We start from the raw sequence: 19,551 nt of genomic DNA on the forward strand, positions 1-19,551 counted from the left end.
AGCAGAACTAGACCCCGATAAACTTTTGTATGCCTTCCCTCACCCCCAGCCCTCCCCAGAGGAGTCTGTCTTCTTGGGTCCTGCCCAGGGACCAGGACCAGAACCAGCCAGCATCCTGGCATTCCAGCAGGCCCTGTCATTTGATCAATGTGCCTCCTGTGGATGAATGCTAGTTTATAATAACAATGAATGCAACTTTCATGTGTCTCCTTCATAGTTCACCTCCAAAAACTGAAAGCAGGTAGGCCCAATTAATCTTGGCTACCAAGACAGACGGTCAGAAGCAGTGAGCAAATGTCTGAGAACTACAGACTCAAAAAGTCTACCTGTGTGTCTGTACAAAGATGTCCCTAAATCTGCCTCGGCAGCCAGAAAATGTGCTGGAGCCCTGATGCAGAGGGTCCTCGACAGCAGACCATGCAGCGTGCTTCAGGGCTGGGCAGGAACACAGGAGCAGGATTGGATGGGATGCCTGCATCCTTATATTCAAGTTATGATGGGATTTTTAAAATTGATTTACATAATCTCTACAGCCCACATGGGGCTCGAACTCATGATCCCTGAGATCAAGAGTCCTATGCTCTTCCAACTGAGCCAGCCAGGTGCCTCAGGTTCTGATGGGATTTTAGGAGGGCTGTATTTTAAAGTTTGTTTGTTGGGATGCCTGGGTGGCTCAGTCAGTTAAGCATCTGCCTTCAGCTCAGATCATGATCTCATGGTTTGTGAGTTTGAGCCCCCAATGGGCTCTGTGCTGTGTGTGCAGAGCCTGCTTCAGATCCTCTGTCCCTCCCACTGCTTGCTCTCTCTCTCTCTCTCTCTCTTTCAAAAATAAATAACTTAAAAAAAATAAATGAAGTTTATTTATTTATTTGCCAGTGCAGAGCCTGATGTGGGCCTTGAACCCAGGAACTGTGAGATCATGACCTGAACCAAAATCAAGAGTCAGTTGCTGAACCAACTGAGCCACCCAGGTGCCCCAGGAGGGCTGTATTCTATATGAGGCTTTGTCTTTATTGAAACATATAGTTGTGCAAGAAAAATGGACCAGGGCTCAAATCTTGGTTTTGTCATTCACAAACTATATGTGGGGGGGCACCTCCTTTGCCCTCTCTGAGCCTCAGTTACCTCATCTATAAACTGGGGTTAAAAAAGCACCTCATTCATTGTGCAGATTAAATAAGATAATGTATATAACATGCCTAACACTTAGCTTTGCGTGTGGAAAGTGTTCAGTTCACATTAGCCATTATCATTATCAGCTAATGTGGCTATTATCACCATAAGAATTATATCCCAGAACAGAATGATCAGCTTAGTTCGTCAAATATTTATATGGCTTCAACAGTGTGCTCAAACCAAGGTAGGTGTTGTCACCAAAGACACACAAGAAAGTTCCTAGCAGCAATATGTTGAGAGCCCCAAACTGGAAGTAGCCTGATACCCATCAAGCAGAATAGAGGCGCCTGGGTGGCTCAGTTGGTTAAGCATCTGACTCTTCATTTCAGCTCAGGTCATGGTCTCATAGGTTGTGGCATTGAGCCCCACATTGGGCTCTGCGCTGACATGCGGAGCCTGCTTGGGATGCTCTCTCTTCCTCTGCCCCCCTTTCTCCCTGCCTCAAAATAAGTAAATAAACATTTAAAAGAGTAAAATAGATAAATTCATTATAGCCACATACTGGAACACTACACTGTGGTTTAGATTAACTGTTGTGACTCGCAGCCACATGGATGCATCCCACAGCCATGATTCTGAGTGGAAGAATCCAAATACAGAAGAACACACACTGGATGCTCCCATTTGTATAAGTACAAATGCAGGTAGAACAGATCTATGGTATCAGAAGTCAGCATAGGGCAGCCTCCAAAGAGGAGGGTGGGGATTGTACTCAGGAGGGAGGGAAAGGGCTAGTATTTTGTATCTGGGCCTTGGCACCCAGGACATGGGCACACCCATGTTATGGAAATACATCAAGTTGTACATTCTAATTTAAGTGCTTTTCTGTATCTGTGTTATGCTTCAGTGAAAGGTTTGCTAAACAAACTAGGCTGCTCAGCAGAGAGCTAAGAAAACAAAAGTGGGGTGAGGAAAGAAAACAAGGAGTACAATTGTGTGCTTGCCTGTAAGAACAGCTACTTTTCCTGATCCTTCCCATACATGACTTAGCCACTCAACTATAGGAATTTTGTTCACATCTATCCTGCCACTGAATTAATCTGGGCCAGGCACCATTGGTACAACACTAGACTAACTGGTTTTCTTGGCCTGCCTTCTTTTCTCCAAACCACTCTCTAGAACCCAGAGCCACTAGTATCTTAAAAGATCCTGTGCATCTCTGCGTCCTCAGTCCTTAGCACCTGCCTGGAACATGAAAGGTCATCAAGGATGGATCTAGAAAGAATAAAGTCCTCCGGCACAATCAGAGCCAGAGGGCTACAAGGGAGTGCCGTGGGATAAGGGGGAGCATTTGTAGATCTGGGTGGGGAGCAGTAATCCACATTTAATGGTCAGAGATATCTCCGGACTAAGCTGCCCGACCTACTCATATTCTTTCTGTTTTTGTTCATCTGTTTTTTTGTTTTGTTTTGTTTTGTTTCCCCAGTGACCTTCAATGACTGCAAGGGAAATAACAAGCTACACTATGAGGTCTCAAGCCCATACTTCAAGGTGAACCATGACGGCAGCTTGGTTGCTCTGAAAAACATAAGTGCAGTGGGCAAGACTCTGTTCGTCCACGCCCGGACTCCCCATGCAGAAGACATGGCAGAACTCGTGATTGTCGGAGGGAAAGACATCCAGGGCTCCTTGCAGGTAACATAGCTGTTTGGGACAAACGGGGTCCACAGAGGAACACTGGGGTCCTTATGTCTTATTGTGGAAGATAGTTCTTTGGTTTATTATTGGCCAAGACGTTTCTGTCATTGCAAATGACAGAAACCCAACTCAAAAAACTATGGGAGGGGGTATGTGAGAATTTACTGGTTAATGTGACAGATATTTGGGGGATGACTCTGCCTTCAGGCACGGTTATGTACCCATGCCCGAGTAGGACATCAGCTTGATCCTTCCCCCTTTTGTAGTTCTATTTTCCTTCTGCTGGCTTTGCTGTAGATAGTCGCATCCCTCTGTCTTCCAGTGTAGAGGTCTCAGCAGCTCTACTGAGCTCTACTCATTTTCCCAGCCTAAAGTCACCTGAGAGAGCGCCTGTTCCTGATAATGCCAGCAAATTCTTGAAATCAAATCTCGCTGGTTCTCATTGGAACACATGTCCACCCTTGAACCATTCACTGTGTCCATTGGGTAGTGATGCTCTAGTTAGCTAAGTCTGAGTCACACATCTTATCCTTTTTTTTTTTAATGTTTATTCATATTTTGAGAGACAGAGCATGAGTGGGGGAGGGGCAGAGAGAGGGAGGGAGACACAGAATCCGAAGAAGGCTCCAGGCTCTGAACGGACAGCACAGAGCCCCACACGGGGCTCAAACTCACAGACTGTGAGATCATGACCTGAGCTGAAGTCGGATGCTTAACCGACTGAGCCCTCCAGGGTCCCCAGAGTCACACATCTTATCTTGACGCCAGGTGGAGTCAGCCCCACCTAAGACCTGTGGGGCCAGAGTGATAGATGGGTGGGTAGTTACTCAAAGAAAATTAGCATCCTGTTATCTGAGGGTGGGGAATAGTGGTTGTGCAGGCAAGATCATAGTGGCCCACTAGGGTTGTATAGCAAGGCAACCATTCCTTTTGGCACTGCTCCTTTGCCATGCCCTGGTGCCCACTCCAGACACACATGGATGCAGATCCCTACACCTGCATGCATGCTTCCACACTTTAAGAGTGCTACAAACTGGGGGCACCTGGGTGGTTCAGTCGGTTGAACATCTGACTCTTGATTGCGGCTCAGGTCATGGTCTCAGAATTTTTGGGATCCAGCCCCATGTAGGGCTCTGTGCTGACAGCGAGGAGCCTGCTTGGGATTCTCGCTCCCCCCTCTCTTTGCTCCTCCCCTCCACTCTCCCAAAATAAACAAATAAACATTTAAAAATTTAAAAAAGAGTGCTACAAACTGCCCTTTAGGCTTCCTGAGACTTTTCACTACAAATGGACTCACCTACTCCACTTTCCTCAAGAGCTTAAAGACTCTGGTTTCTTGGTAGAAAGACAAGGCACACAGCAAGACAAGGCACATGCTGTGTCCCCAGCATGGTGTGGCCAGAGTTTTCTCCTGCTTGACAGTCTGGTGTTAACCCAGTGTTTCCAAGTCTTGATTTTCTCTGCCTTTCCCCATCTGTCACATTCCCCATAACTTCGCTGAATCTGCTAATTCTCTTCCGTGGTGGAGGGCGGCGGGTGGAGTGAACACCAATTCTACGACTGGGGAGCGGAGACCATGTAACTGGCAATGTGAGTGTTGCTTTCCTGCCAGTGCTGTCTGTGTGATCTTGAAAGGATCATAAAACTTCTTTATCTGCAGACTGGAGGGGTAAAACAGTCTGGGGTGGCAAATAAGTGGCATGTGCATTGGCCCATTCTGTCACCATCCTCCTGGCAGACATTGCTAATTATCCCTGGCTTGACCTCAGTATCTTCCCCAATACAGTGCTTCTGGAAGCTACTATCCGTTGATCATTTAGAGATGTTTCTAGGGATGGAATATATTTGCCATCCCTGGACCGGACAAACTCCATAATTCCCCTTCCTATCTGTGAGTCTGTGCGTTAAGGGTAGATAGCAAGCTAGAAATTAATCCACAGTGTGCCACTGATATTTTCAAAGAAAATAGGATATTGATGAATACATCCAGTGTGGGAACCCACTGGCACTACGAAAGCAAGCTTGTCTCTCCCTTAGCCATGGTCATTTTCACAGCATGTCACTAACTCATGATATAAATGACTCGGCACATATCTAAAGTAACAAAATTGCGGGATATACAGCACAAAGTGCTTCTTAGGAACAAGTAAATGGCACAGGGAGTCACGTAAGGGGCTTCGCATGTGGGATGGGATGTGTTCAGACGGACATTGTTCGTCATGGTCAGTGGCTCATCTCTGCATCCAGAAAAGACAATGTCATACTAGTTTAAAGGGGAGCAGCAAGAATTCTAGGCACTTCTTGGGACAGATTCCACCTTGACAGGCTGGGGAGGCCTGGGGGTCAATGTGAAGAGACTCAGCCTTGAAGAACTGGTCTCTTGAGTCCCAGAGAGACCCTCCTCCTGGAGGCCAAGCCCCTTCAGAGCCATTTCTCATTTGCCACTGACTGTGCACATTGTCAACAAAACCTGACTGTGATTGCCTGCTTCTTATAAAGCACGGTGGAGGCTGCCGTGCTGTTCGGTTTGCCAGACTCCAGCAGAACGGGCATTCATCTCCTGCCTCCAATAATTTTACAAAGTTCGAAAATGCGCCTGTGAAACACCCCAGATGCATCTGTAATAAAAAGCCCAAAACAATTAAAAAAGAAAAAGGATAGGAAAACAAAATAGCTAGCTAGAGAATTCCTCCAAGGAGAGTGCCATCCTTAGAGATATTTATTTAGTATCTTTGAAGCCCTACGACATGCTGCCAAGCATCCAGCTTCTAGAGAAAGGAAGCAATGGGACCCAAGTCAGCTCAGCTCGTGGGTGGGAAGGGAAAATGAATGAGTATGTTGAAAAAGAACCGAACCAGTGGCGGTGCTGACTGCTGCCTTGTGCCTTTAGAAAACAGAGAGGGCAGGGGCGCCTGGGTGGCGCAGTCGGTTAAGCGTCCGACTTTAGCCAGGTCACGATCTCGCGGTCCGTGAGTTCGAGCCCCGCGTCGGGCTCTGGGCTGATGGCTCAGAGCCTGGAGCCTGTTTCCAATTCTGTGTCTCCCTCTCTCTCTGCCCCTCCCCCGTTCATGCTCTGTCTCTCTCTGTCCCAAAAATAAATAAACGGTGAAAAAAAAATTAAAAAAAAAAAAAAAGAAAACAGAGAGGGCATAGGAAGCTGGAAGACAGCTTGCTTGTACGTGGCCCTACTGTGTGCCAGGTGCCACTCTCATGAACCACAAATGGCGATTCGTTAAATCTCCCCGCCACCTAGGGGGGCATGTGCTAAGTGTCCTCATTTTACAGATGGGGGAAACTGAGACACAAAGGGTGTTTGCATCTTAGGTATGTGCATCTCAGTGTGTGCTTTAGTCTCCACTGTTTTTAACCATTATACCCACCCTGTGGGGCTGTTGACTTTACCCCTTCCTACGGATGTGAGAAGTTGGCCAAGAGCTCCTAGCTTGAAGCTGCCAGAAATGAGATTGTGATCTGGCCTCTCCATCCAAACATCCATTCTCTTTCCTGCCCATTCTTCACCAGAGGAGGGCATGAGTCATGGCAATACAGTAGCAATGGAAGAAACCAACAAACGGAAGGTGTGTTTTGATGGAGGAAAGAGCCAGGATTTAGTGTTTGGGTAACTCCAAGCTTTGGAGGCCCAGAGGATGGAAATGAATTTGACCAGTCAGAAAAGGGGTGGTTGGGAAAGGACTTGGTTCAGTCAGGCTTGGGTGTGTTGAGTGCTCCTAGGCACATGGTGATAGAGATGTCCAGGAGACAATAGGGAATATGGGACTAGGTCTCAGGGTAAACATTTTGGGCAAGAACAGTATAGTGGTAGGGCTTTGGCTTTGGTGTTGAACTTAAGTAGGTTCAAATTTCTGCACCACCACCTGTGATTGGGTGACCCTGGGCATGCCATCCAACTCTCTAACCCTCAATATCCTTATTTTGAGACAGGGGTAAGAGTAGAGCCTGCATTACAGAATCATTCTGTTGGGCACAGCACAGAGCACCAGGGGACCTATCCCAATGATGTCATCATATTGGAACCTCCAGAGAAAGGATAGGTACTGGGGGTTAAATGACCTCCCTGAGGCCAGGAGATAGAAGGCTGGGTTTAAGGGCAGGAGGAGACAGTGAAGCCAAAGAAAGAAAAAGAAGGTGTGCTCAGAGAGGGCAGTGAGGGACCCAGGGTGTCCAAAACAGATGCCATATCAAAGTGGCTGATTTCACAGCCTTCTGTTTTGGAAGGCAGGACTCTCTAAAATGAATGTAAGCCCAGTGAAGCCCAGCCCAGCTGCAGTCCTGGAGCTCAGATCTTTAACAACCCCATGCGCCTCTCATATTTTTACACACTACCTGTGATACTGTTTCACCCAGAAAGCCTGTAGCCTAACCGTATGAAGTCCAGGTGTTAATAGCTTTAATTATCAACTCCCAAGCTGTCTCTGCAATTTCAGCAGGCTTCCCAGAAGCTCCTACCTGTCTGGGCTCGTACCTGTAAGATCAGCTTAGACCTGAGAGGGAAGAAGAACATATTAGTCTCTTGTGTGTTGACAGGGGTGGCGGGATTCCAAAGGAAGGGCCAAGGCTAACCATGCCTGCGAGAGCGGTTTCTAGCCTGGGGAAGGTAACAGTAACCTCCACTCACGAAAGCATGTCTGGCAGATCGTGGCTTGCCCCGCACCGAATCTGCTGTCCCTCACTGCCTGACAGTGGAGAATGGGAAGACAGCAGAGTGCTTGGCTTGATTTTCTTATTTTTACCTTGGCTAGAAGGGCTCCAAAGGTTTCTATGGGAAAGCCCTGGTTCATCCCTTATGCATCTTGGGTAAAGATGTCTTCACCTGCCGTGGCAATGGGATTCATCAACCTCATTTTCACATCTGGCATTTAAAAAAAAAAGCCATATTTTAATTTATTTTTTGTGACTTAAGAAATCGTAGCTTCGATGACTGTGGATGGTAGCAAGGAACACTGATGTCAATTACAGAACTGGACGAAGTCAGGCTGGGAAGTAGGAACAGCAGGGAGCTTGTAGAAATTAATTCTGAATTCCAGCTTGAGAGCTAACAAGACTGTGTCTAGTCACTTCTTCTTGAACTGCGGGCGTTCACACTCTAAGCAGCTGTAGAATTTAGGTGCCTGTGACCTGGACGGCTGGGTGCTCATGAACAAAAGCGCACGATGCAGCAGGAGGGAGAGTTGTGGGGCCCACGGGCTGCGGGCTTGGATCCGCTGCTCTGCTCTCACACTGGGGCCGTGACTTAAGTGCAAATCTGATCTCTTTACTCCTCGCTTAATGGGACCCTGCTTGCTCATCAGCCACTTGGCCGCTGGGACGATATTCTGTAGTCTTCATAGACATCTGCAAAGGCCCTTCACGGTCTAGCCTGGTTGGTCTCCGCAGCCTTCCCTCATGTCTGGTTCCTGTCATCTTGAAGTGGCTTGACCTGCTGGAATGTTTGACCTTTCAGAGCTCTCCCTGCCCCCTGTTCCAAAGGAGGGTCTCCATTGCTAACAGTGGTTTTGCTCCTTCATGGTCTTCTTCTTAGCTTGTAAAGTATGCATTTATTTCTTTGTTCAGGTGTTAAAGTCTGGCTCCCTGTTAAGACTGTAAGCTCTCTAAAGGCAGGAATATAGTCTCTTTCCTTCCTATTTCCTTCTTCCCTCCATTCCTTTCTTCCTTTATTCCTTTCTTCCTTCCTTCTCTTCTGATGTGTCCACGGCTCTATCCCCAGCACCCAACACAGTGCCGGACAGATAGTTGGTATTCAGTATATATCTTTTGAATAAATGCATGAGTAGAACACATGACCCCTTTCACACCACTCCCCACATGGAACTCTGGGCTCTTTGCTCTAATACCAAACCACTGTGGTTTCTTGAACTGGCCAAGTTCTCCCTTCCACTCATGTTGGCTGCTCCTCCCTCTGGATTATTCCCCGCTTTGCTATGGCCCCAGTTGCCCCATGGCCAGGACCAATTCACATGGCTAGCTCCTTCAATACTTGTGGACCGGCCAAGATTTCCCTTCTTTAGGGCCACCGCTCTGACCTCCCCACTCTGGCTCATTAAGTGTTTTTTTCCTCCATGCTCCTCATAGAACCCTGCCTGGCTCACCGCCCCCCCCCCCCCCCCCCGTCTTAGCACTAAATTTTAACTGCCTGGTTTATTTCTGCTGGTTCCCATCTCCGTTCTGAACTCCTGAACTCAGGGGCCTGGCTTCCGCGATGTCTTGATGTGGTTCCCAGTGCCGCACTCCCTGCCTCGGCTCTGGTTTGCTCAGCCGTGAGATGGGTTCCTAACAGGATCAACCTCATAGAGATGTCGTGAGGATTAAGTGAGCAAATACATGCAAAGCATTTAGAACAGCGCCCAGCACAAAGTAAGTGCCATGCAAATGTCAATGATTCCTCATCACTCTGTGTCATCAGAGTCAGACTGTAGTAAATGCTCGGGGAGTGAGCCTGGCAAATCACGACAACACAGGCCTCCCTCCCTTCCCATTATGACCATTGTATTTGGTCTACAACCTGGAGGGACTCAGGATGACCTGCGAACCTAAACAGTCACTATTCTCAGTCCTCAGGTGTCCACTGTGTGTGAAGCCCTGACCAGTCTTCCGGCAGAGGGTTCTTGATTTCTGTGGGTCCACTTAATAAGCACCAACAGTCTTGGCAACACGTAAATGCTAATTATGAACAGGGGAGCCGAGCTGGCTTGGTTGGTAGAGTGTACCACTCTTGATCTCGGGATTGCAGGTTCAAGTCCCATGCTGGGTGTAGAAATCACGTGTAGAAACTAATTAAAGAAAAAAAAGGTAACGATGAACAATTTACCCTTCTTAACTAGACGTCAGTACACGGTGTTCGGTAAAGGGAAGCCGGTCTTTGAATCAAGTTGCTTAATTAAATGCAAAAAAAAAAAATTATTTCCCCCCTTTTTTTGCCACTTAAAAAATCCCTCCCCAAAATAAAATGAATAGAGGAAGTGATGACAGAAACGGAAAAAGCTAAATTTAAGGCTTGTTTATCTTGATGGATCATCACCATTGTAAACACTTATGTTAAAAGACGTAAGTTCGGCTCCTAACCCGGTTTCCAGAGTCAGGATGGAAATAGTTCCAAAAAAATGAAATGAAAGGGGCAATCAGTGGAAGGGATAGCTTGAGAGAAACCGTTGTTTTTGTTTTTAAAGTTTTAAATAAAAATAAAAAATCAACTGCTGGAAATATTGCTGCTAATTCTGTCTTGACCCTGGTGGGGTTTACAACGTAAATCCATTGCCTACAGATCATAGGCTTCCACATGTCAAGTGCCTCCAGGAAATTGTGGTCTGGGGTCTCCCAAGCAGGGGCTGGATATCTACTGTCACTGCCTGTGCTTGTGCTCTGTGACCTTAAGCTGAGCTGTGGATGACCTTAAGGGGGACCTGAAGTGACCCAAAATGGAGGTTTTTTATCATGTTTATTTAGTTATTTTTTAATGTGTTTATTTTATTTTTGAGAGGGAGGGAGGGAGGGAGGGAGGGAGAGAGAGAGAGAGAGAGAGAGAACAAGTGGGGGAGGGGCAGAGAGAGAGACGCACAAGCCAAAGCAGGCTCCAGGCTCTGAGCTGTCAGCACAGAACCTGATGCGGGGCTCAAACTCGTGAAGCAAGAGATCAAGACTGAGCTAAAGTTGGAAGCTTAACCAACTGAGCCACCCAGGCGCCTCTTTTTATGTTTATTTTTTGAGAGAGAGAGTGAGAGCGAGTAGGGGAGGGGCAGAGAGAGAGGGACAGAGGATCTGAAGCAGGTTCTGCACTGACAGCAGAGAGCTGGATGCAAGGCTCAAACTCACGAACTGTGAGATCATGACCTGAGCTGAATTTGGACACATAATAGGCTGAGCCACCCAGGCACCCTGCAAAATGGAGCTCTAATCACATATATATATATTTTTAATTTTTAAAGATGTTTTATTCACTTTTTGAGAGAGAGAAAGAGAGAGAGAGAGAGAGGTGGGGAGAGAGAGACAGAGTGTGAGCGGGGAAGGGGCAGAGAGAGAGACACAGAATTTGAAGCAGGCTCCAGGTTCTGAGCTGTCAGCACAGAGCCCAATTCAGGGCTTGAACTCACAAACTGTGAAATCATGACCCAGCCTGAAGTCAGGCACTTAACTGACTGAGCCACCCAGACATCCCCAAAATGGATCTCTAATCACATAGTTTTTAAATTTTTTTAATGTTTATTTTTTGAGAGAGAGAGAGAGGGAAAGAGCATGAGCAGGGCAGGGGCAGAAAGAGGCAGACAGAGGATCCAAACCAGGCTCTGCACTGATATCAGAGAGCCCAATGTGGGGCTTGCCCTCACGAACAGTGAAATCATGACCTGAGCTGAAGTCAGACAAGTGACTGAGCCACCCAGATGCCCCCAGTTCTTTTTAAAAAAATATCATGTCTGGCCCTGGGCTAACGGAGGGTCTCAATCACAAATTGTTTACTCTTAGGTGAAGTACGCAGTGAGTTGCTATTACTTCTGTATATTTCTTCCCCATCTTTCCTGATCTCACACATTCTAGACAAAAATATTTTTGCACATGTGTTACTGAGATAAACTCCAGTTTTTACAAAATCTGAGCGAACCATTTGAATCCTGTTTCTCTGGGCCCTTGTAGCATCTAGCCTCCGAGGCTCCTGTCATGCGGCCCAGAAGGGACTTGACTTCATTTGTTTAAAGCATCCCTGAGAATGAGAGCCACCAGCTTATGGGAATTGCCTTGTTTCAAGATCTTATCACATTGACTGGGAGTGGCTTGGAGTCTGCCAAGCTGGTCAGTGACACCGATCTCACTCACATGAAATATGTTTTACAACCATCGCAGCAGAGAACCAATCTGTGCATTTACAGTGGCCGTAAAGTGGGGAGTTAAAGCCGTGGATACGCTCTGATTTAACACGTGTGATAACTTCAAAACTCTGTGAAGTATCCCTGTCTGGCAAAAGGCTCCACAGTTAGTATTAGGAGAATTCATGTCCATTTAACTGCCTCCAAAATTTGGGGAAATACATAGCTCAATAATTATGATTCAGATCCAAGAATTGGGCCTAGAGTAAGGTAGTAGGCTGTTACATTGTGACACATGCCTAAATTGTTCTGTTTATGATTCTTCGCTCCTGGATACTATTCAAATACAGATAAAAAGACATCCTTTGATTCATTAATTTAAGTATATAACAGATTGCTTTGTGGATCAGAACTAAGAGAACTGTATACTGAAGATTAATTTTAATCGAAATGCTTGGGGAAAAATAACTGATCCTGCAGTAAGTCTCCATCATTAAAAGCAGCTTCTTTTTGGCTTGTGAAAACAGGATTTTGTGTCATTCATCAGTGTGGTCCAATAGAAAAATAATGCGAGCCACATATGTGATCTTAAGTTTCCTTAGAATAACACAATCATATACACACAATCAATGTATACATATGGGGTTAAATTTCGTAAATACAGATTTTCTCTCTCTGAATGAAGGAAATTTTTAAAATATATATTACCTTTGTAATTCAGTGATGCTTTATGCTTATAGCACCTCTTAACACAGATTAGCTAGATTTTGAAGTGATTAATACCTACAGGTGGCAAATGGCTTCCAATGGAATAGGTCTGCCCTGGAGTTTTCCAGAAACATTTATGGATTTTGAAAGAGGCATTTGCTGAGTGCCTACCACACTGAGGGCATTGTCTTAGATTTCTCACGCATACATACGTCTGTTTCTCTGACCCTCACGGCCAGCATGGGCCAGTGGTAATCTGGTTCCTACCTTGCAGATGTGGAAGGAGCCCAGGTGCAGAGAGGTTGAGTAATTTAGCAAACATCATTTGCACCGAGTGGCAGAACTGGGAGCTGGGCCTGGGCCTTCGGATTTTCTGCAGTCACTGCTATTTTGGTAATACTGACATTTACGATGAGACCGGTGCTTTTTTCTATTCTCCTGTAAAGACTATGAAATGACATAGAAAAATTAAAAAGCGGTTAGAACTTTTTTAAAACAGGAATGCAGAGCCGAGCGAAACTCCTGAAGAAATTTTAGGTAGGTGGACAAGTCCTGCGTTGTCATGACACTTTGTTAAAAACTTTCCTCATGCATAGAATCAATGTAGGAAGAAGTTTATGGAAACAGCACCAAGTTTCCCCAAATGTAAATGTCTCGTTGGCCACAAGTTCCTGTTATTTCAGACTTTATGCTGTTCATCTTCATTGTCCTGGAGTTGAGGGGAGATGCCTTCTGTTTATGTTTTTTTAATTATTTAAACTTATATTTTTTTACGCATTCTGTAAATTTGGTCCTCACAACAGTGGCTTGAAGCAGATGGAGTTACATGTGTTTTATGAGTCAGGAACTGGAGATTCCCAGAAGCAGGAGGGTAGGGCTCAGGTCAAAGAGCCGGTCAAGTATCACCATCAGTATTCAAATCTACAGTAATTCCCTGGGTCCAGTGTTTTATCCACCGCCTGTTTTCCAACAGCTGCTTGGGCCCTTTCAAGTAAAAGCAATATAGCTTCATCAGAGATAAATTTTCACCTAGGATGTTGGATAGAGTAAGATAATACGCTAGAAGGCACGTTTTTCTAGGCTCTCCGATATGCTTCTAACCTCTAATCTTTTATTATTACCATACATCAAATACGAGTGTATTCTGTGTGTAAATGTTGGGGTGATTGCCTCTTTTTAAATGCCGCTCCTGGGGCGCCTGGGTGGCGCAGTCGGTTAAGCGTCCGACTTTGGCTCAGGTCACGATCTCGCGGTCCGTGAGTTCGAGCCCCGCGTCGGGCTCTGGGCTGATTGGTCAGAGCCTGGAGCCTGTTTCTGATTCTGTGTCTCCCTCTCTCTCTCTGCCCCTCCCCCGTTCATGCTCTGTCTCTCTCTGTCCCAAAAATAAATAAACGTTGAAAAAAAAAATTTATAAAATAAAAAAAAAAAAAATGCCGCTCTTACGTGGATGGTGGAGACGCTTGGTCACCAAGGTTTCATCAGTTAGCGTGGTTGCTCTTACAGGGAGGAAATGGTATAGGAAAATCCAAAGTGCTTAGAATTTTTTTTTTTAAACACAAAACAGAGTGAGGATCCTGAGGAAATTTTAGGTAGATGGACAAGCCATGTGTTATCATGATGCTTTTTTAAAAACGTTCCTCAGAAATAGAACCTTTGGAAACAGAACCTAATGGAAACGACACAAAATTTCTAAATGTAAATGCCTCCTGGGCCACTCTGTAAGAGTTTGGTTTTCATTTCTGATTCAAACACACAAAATCCATTGACGAGAGATCACAGCCTTTGATACGACCATAGATTGTATGAGAGATCATAGCCTTCGAAACAGACCATACATAGATGGTTTGCATTTGGTCCTTTGGTTGCAATACTAAAAAATTAGGTAGCCAAGAAACAGGGAGAGGATGTGGTGTTCATTCAGCCCTTCTCCACACAGCACATGGGTCAGTCAGACGACAGGGTCTTCACCCAAACTTTTAAGGCAGAATCCTGAGCATTTGGGAAAAAAGGTTTCAAAGAGGAGTCTTATGGCCTCAGCCAACCTTCTCTTCTCATCCACCCATGATGAGTAGACACCTGTGGGCTGTTGGTCTCTGTGGCCAGGCTTGACCTGGGATAAATGCCTGGGTGGCAACTCCCTGGGTGGCCTGGGGGCCACACAGTCGATACTATTTGACCCTCAACTCAACTGTTTGTTCAGGCAAAGCCAACTCTGGTGTCAAAGGGTCACATAGACAAAAGCAGGAAGCATTTTGTACCTGTGCCCACAGTTTAATCTCATTAGTTTGTCTTTTTTTCTCGCTCCTGTCAGCAGAAATAGAAAGCCCCAGAAACCCACTAGGGGTGCTACATTAAAATAGTAATGATAACAACAACAACAATAGCAAAAAGTACCTATATCCTACTCAGGTCCACAGCAGGGCCTGATATTTTTATTTGTTGAATCTATCTTTCTTACAAAGGCAAGAGGTAGTAACAGCAATCATGAAGCAAATATTATGTCTATGTCACCATCAAAGTATGATTTTTTTTATTTTTTACAAAAAGTAACATTTTTGTTGACACCTGCTCTTCTTCCTCTATCATGAAAAAAAAAAAAGATCAATTGTAAAAAAACAAAAAAACAAAAAAACAAAACAAAAAAAAAACGTTAATTAATCCCCTGTACACAATCTCAGAATTTGAGTTATCAGTGGACTCATGCGCCGGCAGAGAAAACTCAAATTTTGACAAAGATGGCATCTTTTTTTTTTTTTTAATTTTTTTTAACGTTTATTTATTTTTGAGACACAGAGAGACAGAGCATGAACAGGGAAGGGGCAGAGAGAGAGGGAGACACAGAATCGGAAGCAGGCTCCAGGCTCTGAGCGGTCAGCACAGAGCCCGACGCAGGGCTCGAACTCCCGGACCGTGAGATCATGACCTGAGCCGAAGTCGGACGCTTAACCGACCGAGCCATCCAGGTGCCCCAAAGATGGCATCTTAGTGCTCTTGGCAAGTCCTAACGTTCAGACTGGTGAACACAGATGGTGGGAGAGGACTTGAAAAGGAGCAACATCTTCCCGAGGGGATGGAGAAATACAAGTATTCCAGGGCTTTCCAAGGCCCCACCCAAGTGGGGCTTAAAAAATCGGAGACCATCCTCTAAGCAAGTTCAAAAATATCCTCCATGAATGAGAGATAGCCTTCCGTTGGACTGAGCTTACCGCCCTGACCACAGTGGCCCCGTTGGTTTCCCTCCTTAGGATTCAGAAGGGGCAATGGACGGATCTTCCCTTCTGTTTAACATGTCTTCCACCAGTAGGAGAAAATTGGACCTGAGGTCCAAGAGGGACTTTTTCTGTCCCCTGATGTCTGCATAGTTTCTCCTGCCTCCCAGCTCTTTGTGGAAATCAGATAGTTCCTTCAATTCCCCATCTTTTTTGCAGCAAGTCCTTTTGACAAAAGGCATGCATTGTCAACCAACCCCTCAATATGTCGGGAAAATTGGGCTTCTGTTGACAGCAACTTTTTACAACTCCTCTCCTTTGAATTGGCAAAGCTATGAGCGATGGTGGTTCTCCAAGAGAACCAAGGAATGGTCCGAATAACCTAAAAAGACTTTTTCTTTTCTTTTTTTTTAAAAAAAATTTTTTTAACATTTTTATTTATTTTTGAAAGACAGAGAGAGACAGAGCACGAGTGGGGGAGGGGCAGAGAGAGAGGGAGTCACAGAATCGGAAGCAGGCTCCAGGGTCTGAGCTGTCAGCACAGAGCCCGACTCTGGGCTCATACCCACAAACTGTGAGATCATGACCTGAGCTGAAGTCAGACGCTCAACCGACTGAGCCCCCAAGGCACCTCAAACCAGACTTTTTCTGAAGACTGCCCCTGCCCATTACTCGCACCACATGCCTGTGACATGTGCCACTATTTTGTGTCAAGCCCGTGCTGTGAGATTTAAAACGGCAAATCAGGATGCATTGTTTTCTTCCTTTCACTGTCCATCCTCACAAACCTCACTTAACACAGATAACTGAGGCTTGACTGCTTTTTTATTCCAAGTTTCTTATTCAATTTGGATCTTGTTAGCAAAGCCTAAGCCCTAAAAGCATGACCCTCAGTCTTTTTGCCTTGTTTTCTTATGATTTCCTCTTTCACTCAGGCCTTTGGACAGTATTTTCTCTAAAGAGGCAAAAAAAAAAAAAAAAAAAAAAAAGTTAAGAAAGAAGACCCAGAAATTGAATGAAAGAGAAATCAATGAAAATGATGATAATGATAATAATTCCCCCTATGTTTTTCTTCAAATTCGATGTAAGTCTTATGATTTTGGTGTTGGTTTATTAGGTAAAATAAAATTATATGTTCCATAAGGACAGGAGCTGTAACAGACTTGCTCGTTGCTACAAATCTAGTACTTACCATAATTCCTGACACTGAGTGCCCTCTTACTGAATGAGGAAACAAATGCCAGAAATGGAATGGATACTGATGTTAATAACGCTGATCAGGGCCAGCATTATTTAGCTCTAACTCAGTGCCGGGCACCACTCTTAGCGCATTTTTTCTGTTGAGCCATTTTAATCTTTACTGAAACTCTATGAAATAGGCACTGTTATCTTCATTTTACAGATGAAGAAAGTAAGACTTGGAAAAGATCTGTGACTTACCCATTCTAGCCCTACAACTAGCATATTTCAGAGCCATGCTTGGAGCTCAGACTACTCAAAAATATATTTTAACAAAACATCTTCTGCTTTTTTTGTCAAGATAGAGAAATATGAACCGAATATTATTACCAAATATTAGTAAAGTAAATTCAGATTGGTTGAATAGTTGCATCCAAAAGTTCTAAAAGATTAATCTATGTCAGCCAATAGAATGGTTTCTATGCATGCAGTCAATGTCCCTAGCTGATAGAGTTCATCCCCAGTGATGGAAATGAAAAATTAAGACATGTTTTTAGTTTGTAACTTTCACAGATCTGGGATCCTAACTGGATGATAGACTAGAGGTTCAAAATGAACTCAGGTACCTGTAAGATGGGCTGAAATTAGTAAGCCAATAACCGTAGGTACATGTGTGAAGCCTCATTTATAGGCAAGCAGATTTCCGTAAGACAGGATATGGGTGATGTGGAAAGGACTTGGTTGATGAGGCATTCACTCTTACGGAGCCTCAGCGACTGCCTCTCAGCAGGCTTCTGCCTTTATTGCTACTGTGCAATTACTCACCTTTAATTGATTGCTCATCACCATGAGCACCGCTCCAAGACTTCCCCATTGGTCTTAAGCAATAAGCTCTACCCCATTGCCTACAATATCTACAGCTGGCCTTGCATTTCCCTCTGCTTTATGTAAAGTTTCTACCCTCCAGCTTGGGCTTTCCCAATGCCATCCTCCACTCTACCCACCTCCAGGCTTTCTCTCCCCTTCCAAAGGAAGACCAATTCTCCCTCTTCATGACACATCCCTTCACTTGTGCTCCTGAACCCACTCCTTTGTACTTCTGTTTTCATCACGTGCTCCCCTCTCCCTGTTATCCCGTCAGGTGTTTGCTCCTCTCTGAATCCTCCCCATCTTCAGACATGCTCAGATCTCCCCACCTTGGACAGATTTCCCCCGAGCTGTTGCACCTTTCCTAGCACCAATCTTCTTGAACACATAGCCTTCACTCAACACCTCTGCTTCCACCCAAGCCCACAAGTCAGTGTTCCAAAATGGGGCTCCTACCCTCAACATTTTGGGGCAAGTGTTCTCTTTGGAAGATCATAGAAACTGAGCAGTGGATTTCCTTAAACGTTTTCTTAGTCCTAAGCCCACGTGGATTCACTGAAGCATTTGGCAACTTATTTTTTCATTTTTAAAATGTTTGTTTTATTGAAGGGAAATACATTTAATATGAAGTTACCATTTCAAGTGAACACATTAGTGACATTTAATACATTCATGATGTGCAACTGCCACCTCTATCGAGTTCCAAAATATTTTATCTCTACCCCCCACAAATAAAATCTCTTACTCATGAAGTACTTGATCCCCACACCTACCTACCCTGCCCCCGTTCCCTGGAAACCACCAATCTGCATTTTGTTTCTGAAAATTTACCTGTTCTGGATACTTCATATAAATGGCACTATACAACATGATCACTGGCTTCTTCCATTTAGCGTAATGTCTTCAAGGTTCATCCACGTTGTATCTATGGCAGTGTTTCTTTCTTTCTTTCTTTTTTTTTTAATGGCTGAGTAATATTACTTTGTGTGGATCATCCACGATTTATCCACTCATCCACTAATGGCCACTTGGGCTGTTTGGACCTTTTGGCTATTGTGAATAGTGCTGTTCTGAAAATGTATGTACAAGTGTTTGTTTAAGTGCTGGTTTTCAATCCTTTTATATTTATACCTAGGAGTGGTTGCTGGGCCATATGGTAATTCTATGTTTAACTTTCTTGAGGAACCACTGAACTGTTTTCCACAGCAGTGGAACCGCTTTACATTCCCACCACAGCCTTTGATAATTTTGAAATGCTCTCTCCTTTGCCTTCAAAAACACTACACCATCCTTGTTCACCCCCTCCTTCTGTATATGGCAACCCCTTATATTCTTCCAACTCTGTCTCCTCTTCTCACTCTTCCTGCCATTGGAGGTCCATTATTAGCCTTTTATCTCAGTTTTCCTCTGCTGTTTTCTATCATTCTCAACAATTTTCATCCAACTTAGTGGCTTTAAATATCCTCCATGTAGGGTGTCTACAAATTCATGGCTCCATTTCTCACCTTGGGTTTTTCATTCCTACCTGCCCACAGGGCATATTTTCTTGCCTCTCAAGGTGTGTGTGTGTGTGTGTGTGTGTGTGTGTGTGTGTGTGTGTGTGTATTCATGCACAAACATCTAAACCTTAGCTTCCTGGATTCTCTATTTCTCACAGTGCCATCCTTGTCTTCCCAGGCATCCAAGCTCACAGCCTTAGATTTGTCTTTGATGTCTCATCACCTGAGAGGCCAGTAGCATTTCACATTCTTTCTTCCTTCCAGGTGGTTTTTACCTGTACACTCTTCTGCACTGCAATAGCTACATTTGGTTTAGGCATCATATCCTTTCATTTTAATGCTAATTTTTATTTTTAAGAGAGAGAGAGTGAGAGAGAGCAAGTATGCACGAGCACAGGAGGGGCAGAGAGAGAAGGAGAGAATTCCAAACAGGCTCCATGCTGTCAATGCAGAGCCCAATGT

The 19,551-nt window shown here is 44.8% G+C and overlaps 1 protein-coding gene across 2 annotated transcripts in view; it reads left to right on the plus strand.

Moving 5' to 3' along the window:
* The window catches only part of CDH13 (cadherin 13), a 1,038,962-nt gene that overhangs the window by 377,815 nt on the left and 641,596 nt on the right, over positions 1 to 19,551 (plus strand). For both annotated transcript variants that reach the window (XM_045441270.1, XM_045441271.1), the window contains exon 3: positions 2,603 to 2,811. In XM_045441270.1, the coding sequence (XP_045297226.1) occupies positions 2,603 to 2,811 (209 nt within the window). The remainder of the gene's footprint in view (positions 1 to 2,602; positions 2,812 to 19,551) is intronic.

Source organism: Leopardus geoffroyi, chromosome E2, assembly GCF_018350155.1.
Source record: "Leopardus geoffroyi isolate Oge1 chromosome E2, O.geoffroyi_Oge1_pat1.0, whole genome shotgun sequence".
Taxonomy (NCBI): domain Eukaryota; kingdom Metazoa; phylum Chordata; class Mammalia; order Carnivora; family Felidae; genus Leopardus; species Leopardus geoffroyi.